This window comes from Cardiocondyla obscurior, linkage group LG26 (genome assembly GCF_019399895.1).
Source record: "Cardiocondyla obscurior isolate alpha-2009 linkage group LG26, Cobs3.1, whole genome shotgun sequence".
NCBI classification, from domain to species: domain Eukaryota; kingdom Metazoa; phylum Arthropoda; class Insecta; order Hymenoptera; family Formicidae; genus Cardiocondyla; species Cardiocondyla obscurior.
The window spans coordinates 1,210,072-1,223,095 of record NC_091889.1 but is presented as its reverse complement, the minus strand read 5'-3'; the positions used below and the strand labels follow the sequence as shown (position 1 = coordinate 1,223,095).

General features: G+C 35.9%; 1 protein-coding gene across 3 annotated transcripts in view; it reads left to right on the top strand.

Annotated features, from left to right (window-relative positions):
- The window catches only part of Moe (moesin), a 22,877-nt gene extending 9,853 nt beyond the window's left edge, over positions 1-13,024 (top strand). For 2 of the 3 annotated variants that reach the window (XM_070672698.1, XM_070672697.1), the window contains 7 exons: positions 6,971-7,093; positions 7,177-7,449; positions 7,834-8,163; positions 8,417-8,659; positions 8,846-9,021; positions 9,113-9,329; positions 9,432-13,024. In XM_070672698.1, coding sequence (XP_070528799.1) covers positions 6,971-7,093; positions 7,177-7,449; positions 7,834-8,163; positions 8,417-8,659; positions 8,846-9,021; positions 9,113-9,329; positions 9,432-9,596 — 1,527 coding nt within the window. In that variant the 3' untranslated portion in view covers positions 9,597-13,024. Of the gene's footprint in view, positions 1-5,386; positions 5,407-6,970; positions 7,094-7,176; positions 7,450-7,833; positions 8,164-8,416; positions 8,660-8,845; positions 9,022-9,112; positions 9,330-9,431 lie in introns of those variants that run through there. The other variant, XM_070672699.1, reaches the window with a different exon arrangement.

Genomic DNA, 13,024 nt, shown 5'->3' with positions numbered 1-13,024 from the left:
GCCGATTCGCACGAGACTTCTTATCGTTAGACGCAGCTGTCACTTGAGACTTTGTTAGATTATATTCTCTTAATGTCTTTTGTTGTAATGTAATTACAAACGTCGCGTTGTATTACATCGGGGAGATCATTAATATCTCTCGGCGATGCAATTATTTGTACTGATCTACTTATTTAATTCATTATTTGTTTTTAATATCTTCATTTAATTACACTTTATTATTTTTTTTTTTCTTTTTTTTTGCATTTTGATTTTACTACCGGGTTTTTGAACTAGTATATTTTTTCTAATAATTTTCCGTTTAATTAGCGTGATTTCCATGTACGGTCAATGGCGAAGATCGCTTTTTACTTCGCTATTCGTGTAGGTGCAATAAAAATGGTCTTAGTTTCTCAGATCCTACTTCGTCGGTGACAAATACTGATGTCATCGTATTTCAAGTGCAAGACACGTGTTTGATGTCTTTGCGCTTTTTTTTCTGATTATGACTAAACGCACTTTTTCCGACTATCCTTGTTCCTTGAAGATGTTATAGAAGTTCGAGAGCTTATCAGAATTTGAATACAGAATTGCAGATAATTCTGTAATAATTCTTTTAAAGTATATCATAAAAATTTTATTTATTGAAATAAATTTTTTTTATTTAATTTGTTTAATGAATATTGATTCTCGATTCAGAGGATTTTTTCAAGAATTAATCTCATGTTGGAAAGTATGCGTATGAATCGCTTATTATAATTATCTGCAGAATTAATATTCGGTATTTAACGGCTGCATGTCCGTTACGTGGTTGCGATCATTTGACTTCAATTTTCGAGTCTATGTACAGTTACTCGCAGATCAAGGCAGATATTTCATCGGCTTTCACCAGCCAGTTAGTATAGGAGACGACGTTCCTTCACCTTGACACAGTCGCCACTTGTTCGTGTCATTGATCGTTTTTTTTTTTCCCTAATGATTTTCTCATCCACAAGAACCGTATCCAGATTTCTCGTCATTCTGCTTTAATTTTCGCGAGTAGACTTTCAGAACCTGCTTCCGACAGGAAAACGAGGAAAAACTACCGCGACAGGTGCACGCCAGGTGAAAATTGCAGTGGCTGGCACGCGGGCAACGTGCCTGTAGTAGGCAACCAGACCACTGTGTAACAGCTGGCGTGGCAGGGTCTGTTCTCACGTAGTCTCACTTTAGCAGCCACGTTTATTTGGTAGAATTATTCCACGGCTGATCTTCGGCTTCACTTAAACGGTCGCATACAACTTTTGAAGCTAGAGTTGATTTCGGGATGTGATAAAATTGCTCTGTCATTTAAAGCAATAATTTTTGGAATTGCGTTTCTAATTGTAAGGGATGGTGGGGCACATAGATGATATTTTGTCACTACGTGCTTCTATCACTTAGTGCCTCGCTCTCCATTACTTATATTCGTCTTCATAAATATGCGACTGTAGTTTCGCCCTCGTCCGTGGGCAATAGAGGCCAGATTTCTATTACGGTAAATTACACGGAGACGAATTGAGCTGTTAAAGTCGCCTCGTTTCTTTATACCGAAATGAGTGTAGAGAAACGAAACCACCTTGAGTTGTAATTTCCATGGAATTTGTCGCGTTTGTGAATCACGATGGTTATTTACGCAACATCGTTGTTCGTACATTGAACCTTAACGCGTACTTAGATATGCGTCGATGGTAGCACACTTTCATGCGATAAATGAAACATCAGCTAGATTCCGACGTAGGTGAATAGCTTGTAAGGGAACAAAGATGGGAAAAAATATATGGGTTAATGTGCTAACATACGAGGGAGATCTTCCACGATCGCTTAGGCTTGTATTTCAAGCGGGAAAGCAGAACTTTGTTGATTTCGCTTCGCGATGTATAAAAAGTTAGATATCTAAAATTTCTTAGATTCTTCAGAATTCACGTTTAAATCGGACTTCTTTTTTTATTCCGCTGAATCTGTTTTTAAACGGACATCAATTTTGCGTCATCGCTGATTAGATAATACGGTTACGTTATCTGTTATTACAGATGCTGACTATTGTATAATAATACGTTAATTATTTTTCCAACGTAGTTTATTTATATGTATTATTGCGTAGCAAAGTGTGCGTAGTGATTTGCTCGTACTCTTGTAGCTAGATAACCGGCGTCCAATCGGTACACTTATGAGATTTGCCTTTAATGACAATTGCACACAGCCGGAAAGCGCGATAACGAGGGTGGTGAAGAAGGAGGTGAAAAAGAAAGTTCGAAAGCTGCGAGGCTGCTCGGACTCGGACACGGACGATGATGAGTTCGACGACGGTCTGGTAAGATCCTCCCCCTCTCCTCCTGTGTGTTTTTGTCTTAAAGAAAAATTATTGCAGTCTGAGGAATCTATGAAACGACGCGCAAATGATTCGAGACGCGATGTAAAACGGATTCTCCGGTAACTTCATCGCGTGCCATTATCATCTTTGAGGAGAAAAAAAGATTACGTCCGCGGAGACGAGCCGGCCGTTTACAAGGCTCGCTTAAGCGTTGCAGTGATTCGAGAACAGGAACAAAGAGAGAATGCAAACGTTATATCGCAATCTTCGTAGAAACGGACCGCTTATCGCGTCACGATTGCGATAAAAGAAACCGGGGAGAGAGAAACGCGGACAACCATCCCCCACGCTTATTGTCTGATTCCGCGTGGTTTTATTAAACGATGCAATCGAGCGTGTTACGTCAGTAATAAGTATGAAAACATCGTCCGATGAGTCACGCGATGAGAGGCCGACTAAGGAATTTCTCTGCGGGAAAGCACGAAGAGCTTCGTTACCAGTGGCTTATAATTAGAAAAAGAAAGAAGCCGAGGCACATCGATAGCTCTTTAACATAAGAAATATTGCGGATTTTTCAAAAGTACGTTATGGTAAAATTCGTTTTTTTTTTCTTAAACACAGAACTATCGATCAGCTCTCGAGAATAACTTAAACGAGACATCGTATTGCCGCTATTAAATTGTATTTTTTTTTAAAGAAAATTTACGCGTCGGTTTAATTTGTCTTACACGAAATCTTTGATTACATCTCATAAAGCTTTTCTCTCAAGTCTTTTAATAGTGCGTCACTTTCTCTTAATTAAGATTCATGTTAACCCTTTAACGGAGGTCGATTCCGGCGCAAGTCGTAAGCACTCGCCGAGTGCGATACACGTCTGTTGAGATTACATTGTACACGCGGTTCTTTTTTTTCCACTTAAAATACAGATTTGATTTTGCCATGCTCGTGATACGTGACTCAAAATGATAATTTCCTCGGTGTCTAAAACACAGCCACTGATAAAGTTGAAATTGTTGGCACGGCTGGAATTCCACGATAATGAGTAACTTATGAGGTACGGCTAATATATGCTTCCACCTATGCTTAGGCACGTTGTATTTCGCAATTAACGCGCGCGATGAATTTATCGCTAATTTGTGTGGTAACCGTGAAGTACGCGTATACATCACGTAGGCACGAATTTAACGCCACACCGTATCCTGCAAAAAATGCAGATTGAATTGCTAATAAGCTCATTCTTTGCAAAATTAAAATGAGACGTATTCGGAGGTATCAGAAATAGTTAGTGTTGCAGATATAAGCCGGGAACGAGTGTTATTTTTTTTTTTTTTTTAAAGGGACAGCTAAAAAAATTAATAAGCTGGAAAATGTATATTATGCTTTTGTAAGAAAATAATACAGAAGTGCATGTTATTGTCGCGTTAGGATGTTACTGTCAGAAATCGGTTGTAATGCTGTGTGATAATGGGCGTTGTAAAATAGTTGACGGACGTGTATCGCTTCAAGGACTCCCTGTAACTGGGTTACGTCCTGCGGGGATGCTTGATCATCGTGCTTGATCTCGGTAACAGGTTTCAAGTCGAAAAAGACGGGTTCACGCAGGTGCGTTCTTCGCGGACTGTGGACTGTTATGTAACGTGGCAGGATCTCTAGCGATCGGCACATTCTCGTTTTCCTCGTGTCATTCCGACCCGTTTGCCGTGTCTCTCTCGTACCGTATTTCCGTTATCGCGAGAATGCTGTAAAAGACCGCGCATGCAAACCCGGATTGCACTATACCAAATGAGAACAGGTCGAGCAAAAAAAAAAAAAAAAGAAATTTGATAAGGCTACAAGTTAATCCGACGCTCAATCCGTTACTTCAGATTCAAATAACGCTGCGACATTAATAGAAAAAAAATGGAAAAAAAATTTTTTTTTTACTAAATAATCAGCTTGTTTAATATTAAATTATTGTTAACACTTTTTTTCCGCTGACTCGAGTTGAATTCTTTCCCGTGGTGGTCCTTAAAATTATTGCCATTATATGACACAACATACGGCATTCTGCTTATGATAAATCTCGTTGAATACCGGTACGATAATTTCAAGGACATGCCTCGCTGAGATATACAGAATGGTTTTAGCACCGCAATACTTTAACATTACCGTATTTTTATTCTTTGAACGCATGCCAACCGCAATACTAACAACTGGAAGAGTGGGCAACTTTCGTTCTTGTCTAGGGTAAGTTACGAAATGTGTAATCATCAGTGTCGTGCTGCATGAGGACGGAAAGCGGTGCATGTATGATACAATTTGTCTCGAAGAGACTAATTCGTGAATTTGTTAAAAAAATTTTGGCGCATATAATTCAATTTTTATCTCTATTTTTTCGAGCGATGATTGATGAATAACACCCCGTGACTCGTGTAACTCTTTTATACAAATCGTGTGGTCTCGTTACAAGACAGTAGTTGCCGTCAAATGAGACGTCGCGTTAACTATTTATCATACCCTCTGTCTTAAAAAAATAGCGATAAGAAATCATATGTTGTCTGCTAAATAAGAAGGCGATTCCGTGGCGTTACATCATGATCACGATCGTGACTGGTAGATTTTTTAAACGCCGTCCTTGAAACGCATCTAATGCACGGATGCGACTCTGCGATCTCTTCGTACGCGAGAAACTGTACCTACCGTGAAAAGCATACATCCGGGCGCCTTCTGTAATCCAATTATTCTTTTGTTATTTTCGTCCGAATGTGCAAGTAACGTTCCACAATAAGCCATGCTCGTTGCATGCATCCAAATTATTTAGTTCGTACGACTGTTGAATTATATACTGCTAAAAGATTTGTTTGAGACGATAATTGTCATAAATTATATAGTAATTATAAAACCGCTACTTGAAATCAGGTTTATAACATTAGTGAAAGACTTGGAAAAAAAATGATGTGTAATTATACGTTTGGTTTATTTATGACACTAGACACGATAATCGACAGTTTAAACCGAATGCATGCGATATATCAATAACATTAGCTGTAAGAGTGATATGTGATATTGGCAAATAATTGCAGGTGGTTCCGTGCGGTCTTGGAAAAATCTGCCACGTAAGATCATAAAGAATTTTCTGATTCCGATATTACCTCTATGTGCTCTCAACACCCGCATATTTGAATTCCTCAACTAAGTAGAGATAATACGTTGGCGATTTTTTCTTTGCGTTGGCGTTTTTGCATTAGCCAAATTAATCACTTAATGGCACATCACCGTTTTTTTATAAATATTTACACAGGAAAAGGCACACATTTACTTGCACACTTGAATCGTTTAATGAAATAAATATTATTTTGCTTTCACTAGGCCGACATTTGAAATTCAGATAAATTATATTTGTTTCTCATGTCTTTGTAAAATATTAATTGCAATATTTCAGCTACATATGTTTGGCAGACGCTATAAAAAGAAAATAACATGGCAGATTGAAGGATCAGGAAATCCTTTCTGTTTAATTTGATTTGTAAAGTAATACGGGTCGTATATGTTACATAATTTCACATTGCAATGTTATTCTTGTATATCACGTTCAAGATATCACGGAAAAACGTGTTAATTATCGTTGCGATATAGCTACCAGGAACGCCGCCGGTTTCTTATCTGCTCCAACTTTTTTTTTTTTTTTAATTTCTTGTTAATACACAAGCGCTTTGGTATAATGTGAGAAGTACAAACTAAACGAGCCAACGCAAGATCTTTCGGCGGGTATGTCTGGATAAGAAAGAATGAATAATGAATGACTAAGGCATTCTTCGCGTATAGAATAGCTGCCTGAGACACTTTCGCGTTGGCATTCCAATAACTTTCGCGATATTTTATCATTTTGCGTGCGTAACGCAGTCAAATGCGATTTTATATCGTGATAATTTGTTTACGAAAACATTGTTCTCGCTTTTAGATAAATTGCCAGTTTTATTTCAGCTATAATGGAAAATTTTGTTCTAGTGTTATAAACATTTTATTATTAAACAGGAATTATTTATGGATTTTACTTCTATTAATATAACGCATTTCTGCAATTACATTGCAGCAGTGTAATTTTGTAAAATTAATATAAAAATTGTATAAATGCTTTTTTTTTATAACTTTTTACATAACTGCCAAATATATGTAGTCATTAATGTAATTACAGTAATTCTACGTAATTGTACGTAATTGTACGTTTTCTTGTGTAATAATAAACGGATTTTGAACTATCTGTATTCAAGAGACACGGCAGCAGATATTTAATTTTGATCGTATCTGCAACATTGATATCGCATGCATTACGTAATTACAATGAACTTTTTGATAACAAGAGATTATAGCGCGAATGTATCTTATGACGATAGATATCACAATATGGAAAAGAATGTATCAATTTCCTTAATGCAAAAGTCATATCTCTTACAATGAACAAATATTTTTCTGTTATTTTGTGCTATTCACAATTTTTTATTTTATGTATGTTTATTTATAGTTCTCATTACGTCACGAGAACTATTTTTTTTTTATATGCCCAATTATTTCATTTTATAGCGTGATTTATAAACACTATGCACTTACATATATTTGAGCGTCAAGTGTGATAAAAATAAAAAATTTTGATCTGGTCATTTATTTATTCGACGTTTTTAGGTGATGAACCAGGAAGTCAAGAAGGAGTCTCCACTACAGTTCAAGTTTCGAGCAAAATTCTATCCCGAAGACGTCGCCGAAGAATTGATACAAGACATTACGCTGCGACTTTTTTATCTCCAGGTAAAAAAAAAAATTGTTTATACATATGTTACTGTTTAATAGATAATTTTAAATTGTTTAATTAATAATTTAATTGTTTACAGGTAAAAAATGCTATTCTTACGGACGAAATATATTGCCCACCGGAAACATCTGTTTTGTTGGCTTCGTATGCCGTTCAAGCGAGACATGGGGACTATCAGAAGGGCAACCATCCCGCTGGTTTTTTGGCAAATGATCGGTTATTGCCACAGCGCGTTGTGGACCAACATAAAATGAGCAAGGAAGAATGGGATAGCTCTATTACAAATTGGTGGCAGGAACACCGTGGTATGTTGCGAGAAGACGCCATGATGGAGTATCTGAAAATTGCTCAGGTATCTGTTAATTATACATTAAAATAAAAAAAAATATAATAAAAACCACAGAAGTGGATATAACGTTATTAATATTTATATCAATTGCAAAATTATTTTTTTATTTATATTGTTATGCTAGAAATAAATTGTTTAAAAAAATATATAAAGATTTCTCTCTCAATAATTAATCTTAGAATCTATTTCTGGATATCTACATGCATCTATGTAATACGGATTGATTATATTTTTTTATTATTTGTATAATATTGTATTAACATTTGTTTACGACATAGTGGTTTTATGAACTAGTTCTTTTTAAAAATATTATGCGACCTTAATGTATACAAAAACACTTAGATTGGTATTGTTTTATTATTTTCTTTTATTTTTTGCTTCTCATAGGACTTGGAGATGTATGGTGTGAATTACTTCGAAATTCGCAACAAGAAGGGCACAGATCTTTGGTTGGGTGTGGATGCTTTAGGTTTGAACATTTACGAGAAAGACGATAAGCTCACGCCGAAAATTGGCTTCCCTTGGTCTGAGATACGGAATATCTCATTCAACGATAAGAAATTCATAATCAAGCCAATCGACAAGAAGGCACCGGACTTTGTATTTTTCGCCACCAGAGTCAAGATTAACAAAAGAATTCTTGCTCTATGCATGGGCAATCACGAGCTTTATATGCGCAGACGTAAGCCAGACACGATCGACGTTCAGCAGATGAAGGTAGGAATATTACGTTACACTATATTGAGTTGCAAAATTAATAAAATATAATTATTACTGCATATCCTAAAACTGATTATATAACGTGTTATCGTTAGCAATACATATTTGACATTACGTAATCATAGTATTGTTATAAATTTATGTAGAATTAAAATTAATATTTTACGAATTAATTACAGGCTTTCGCGATTTGCGCAATGGTTAAAATTTACTTTAATTAATTATAACACAAGTGATAAAATTTCTTTAGGCTCAAGCAAGAGACGAAAAGATGGCAAAGCAACAACAGAGAGAGAAATTGCAACTGGAGATAGCTGCTCGAGAACGTGCCGAGAAAAAGCAGCAGGAATACGAAGAAAGGTTAAGAAATATGGCAGAGGAAATGGATAGGCGGCAGGCTGAGTTGAACGAAGCTCAGGAAATGATTCGACGCTTGGAGGAACAACTCAAGCAATTGCAGGCTGCCAAGGAAGAACTTGAGAATCGCCAGAAGGTGAGTTGATTTAACTACGATGTTTAAAAACCTATTACTATACCACCAATGAATCGACGTACAATTATTCGTCAATGTGATTAGTTTTTATCGTTTATTTAATGTACATAATATTATATGTTGCCAATTACCATATGCACATGTGTTTTTTTCATCTCTGTAATCTGAGTGTTGTGTATGACGTAGGAATTGACAGCGATGATGGAAAAGTTAGAACTGTCGCATGAAATGGAGGCTGCAGAACGCGCTAAACTTGAACAAGAGATAAGAGCGAAGCAGGAAGAGGTACAACGTATACAATCGGAGGTGGAGGCTAAGGACGCCGAGGCTAGGAGGTTACAGGCTGAGTTTGAAGCTGCTAAGTATGAGCAATTTTTTTCTCCTTTTTCTTGTGCTGTATTTTTTTAATAGCACAATCGGAAATAATTGCATGTTTACTATTTGTTATGCTAGATTGAGACAAGAAGAAGCTGACCGGCAATATCAGGCTAATCAGACTCCGCATCATCATCACGTCGAAGAGAACGAAGAGGGAGAAGAGGAAGGTGAAGATGAAGTTCCTCAAGGAGATGTCACTAAGGATCTTGCGACTGATGAGTCAATAATTGATCCTGTTGAGGAGCGACGCACTTTAGCAGAGAGAAACGAACGTCTCCACGATCAACTAAAAGTACGTTAATATTCAATCAGTGTACTCTAATTTCCTCTTCTTTTTTTTTTTTTTTTTATTTTTTTTTATATGCATTGTATAATCAAATGTTTTAATTGATAGGCGTTGAAACAAGATCTCGCTCAGTCACGCGATGAATCTAAGGAAACAGTGATGGACAAAATTCACAGGGAAAACGTACGTCAAGGCCGCGATAAATACAAGACGCTTCGCGAGATTCGCAAGGGCAACACCAAACGTCGCGTTGATCAGTTCGAGAACATGTAAATTAATGTGCATGCATCTAATCACCTATCTTATACATGTCCTTTCCTACCTTCAATTTCTTATCTGATTTTGCGAAAGTGGCAAATGCAGTAAAATGATGACGAAATAACGATAATGAAAAGAGAAAGCGATTAATAGGAGATAAGATAGGAAAGATAGCGAGAGGTATAGATTCTACAATGTATAAATAGAATAATTTGAATAACAGCAGGACATATATTTTCGATCAATTAAATTAAAATTAAAACTTTAATATTTCATAAAATTTGTGTAAATGACAACCGTGATTATCGTCTATCGAGAATTATGAGCAATATTCCACATTAGTTTTGATGACAATTCTGCATTTTCAAACCAATACATAATCAAAACTCTTACCTCTTTTGTGAAGAACGCGACGAGAGCGAACGATTCGCGCCGTCTTCCACATATGCTTCAATGTTAATTAACATTGCACGATTGGCTCTATCGCGGAATCATCACATGCCTCAGGAGCGCAAGTAAATTTTCTCTCTACTTCGTGCAGAAGTGCCTTGCTTGTGGAACTGATAGATCTTTTTATTTTGTCTTCTAGCAAAAATGATAAGCTTCCAATTATTATTATTACTTTAATAATTTATCGTAATGATATTATCACCGTTTCGACAAGGTAAAGGTACTTTGCACCTAAGTGACAAGAAAATTTCCACTGTTGAATCAGTTCGTTACTTAAGCCTTTCTCTGCGTCGACCATCGAGGTGTATTGTTTAGCCTCACAAGTATTACTGCCGGTCATTTATCCACGTCGTATGACGTCGATTCTTAGGTCTACTGGTTATCTACCGGTATCCTATCATCGCGGTTCTTATCACGCCGTCACGTATCGTCCGTCCTTGATAATAAGGATTCGCTTTCGAAAAGCCATTAAATGCTATCACTCATACCTCGGCCGATGCGTCGCGACGTAAATCGCGGTCGTTACCCGTTTACGGACGGTTTTCTTCTATTTTGTACGCTTAATTCGGGCCATATTTGTTGGATGTACGTTTGAAAAAGCTCGACATCCACTAGTTGACCGGCGATATGTAAGTTACTACACTGACCATAAGGGAATCGAGATAGGGCACGTGGCTCATATTGTAGCGAGTTAAATAGAAATTTAGACGTAATCCATCTTAAAGTTCGTATGGGGCAGCGACCGTTTTGAGCAAGGGGATTTCACGACAATTATATTCATCCAAAATTTTAGCGATTCTTAAAAAAAAAAAAAAACTTTGTGAATAAATAACGCATTTAACCTGGTTTTTTTTTTCTTTCTTTCTTTCTTCAAAATTAAATACGTTATTTTAGATACTTAAATGAATTGAACAGATATCTTATGCAATGTTTATAAATGTCGCGTTTGTCTCCTTGCGTATCACATGCGAATCACTATTGCGGCGTAATCCGTTACTCTGGGTTAATTAAACGTAAGCGATTCAACGATGGCATGGCCTATTTGCTACTGGTAAAACCGTACCGAACTATTTTCGTATGAACGAATTTCGATAAAACTTTAGCAATTTTATATTGAACACACTCGTGGCCTTTACTTGATATACATATAAGTATATAAATATAAATATATATATATATATATATATATATATATATATATATATATATATATATATATATATATATATATATATATATATAGTTCGAAGTACTATAAGTAGTACTATAATATAACGACTAGCCGAGAGAAAGAGATGTAAGGATATCGCGTCATAGAAAATGCATACCTTCAATAAGGGTAAATTGCGCGATATTCACCAAATGGCTTTAGCTACCAAGATTTCCGAAAGAATGCGAGCGAGTGCGAGAGAGGGAGAGAATGTGATAAGGGAAATAATTAACTGTATGAAAGAGAACGAGAGAACGAGGCCAAGTGATAAAAGAAAAATACATTTATGGCAATTTTACATGCCATTTATAATTTTTAAAATCTTTCGCCTTCTTAAGAGAATATGTATCAGAATTAAAACTAACGAAAACTGGAACCTCGAGACGCTGCCAATTTTTTCATCAAACAAAATGCAAAACGAAGAACTAAATAACGTGATACGGACGAGATGCGTTTGAGTTTTACGTAGAAGGGAAAAGCGAAATAATGTAAATCAGTTTACCGCGCCGTATCACGAAACTTTGTATTTTGCTATAGAACTATCATTAGTCGCATAATAAGCGGAGCAAAAAGGAGGAAACGTTCGGGAGTAACAACGCGATAGATATTTTTTGATTATATTTAATATTAAAAATTATAAATTAGTAGTGCTGCACTAGAGCTGCACTAGAGCCCGCGGCCTCATTTTCAAACTGTTCTGTTCAATTGTCATGGGCGCTTACAAATTTAGTAGTGTTACATTATTAATATTAATGTTTACAATTTAGTAGCGTTATTATTATTTTATTATTATCATGCAGATAATATTGAACGAGAACTATAAAGCATTTTATAGTTGTCAATTTATATTCTTAAGGTAATCCAACACGTACATTTGGTCGTAGTTTGCAGTAAAAGAAGCCTACATAGATTAAAAAAAAAAAAAATATTTTTTAAATTTACATTATACTTAGTTTTTAAATACTTTTTTCTATCTCCAGGTTTACAGAAAAACTTTCTGCAACAAGCAGTATTGTCAAATACAAATTCGAGAAATGATCCGGCAAGAGTTTTATTTCAAATTTTTTAAATACTTTTTATTTAATAATGTACAGATTTCTGACCAAATATACGTGTGACCGAACGATTAAAAGAAGGATGATTACTAATTAAAAAAAAAAAAAAAATTGCATGAGAACATCCCGCTAATTAACGAAATGAGCGGCAAACTACTATTTGGCGATTAAACGCTTTGGCGAAACCGAAGGATTTTTATTAAGACATTCCAGATAAAATTTCCCGTAAAACAACGCTTTCCCTTCGATTTACTTCAGGTCTCGGTTTATAATTCAATCAATTCTGATTTGGAGATTACGTTGAATTGTGTGCATATGTTCCTCGTGAAAGTACCGCATGCATAACACACGTACATTTATTTATACATACATATATGGTGCTGTAGCATTTTTCCTTCCTGAAACACATCATTATTTATATTTGGTGCCAAGCATGTGGTTCATTCCCTTTTTTTTCGTCTTCCTCCTTTCTAAACTAAAATCCAGAACTGCTGCAGCAAAATTGCGCGTTCCTTTTCCATTTCCTGCATCCGTCAAAGAATTCTCGTGGCAATGTTATCCAGTTATCAAATTGCAAAAATGCATGACGTGTATCCACGGTGCAGAGACGTATAGATATTATATTTTAACTGAAACAATACTTTTTGTTGGTGCGAGGATATAATGGAAACTTGTACTTTCCTGAGGAAGCTAGAGATTGTTTAAATAAAAGAAATTCATATCAAAAA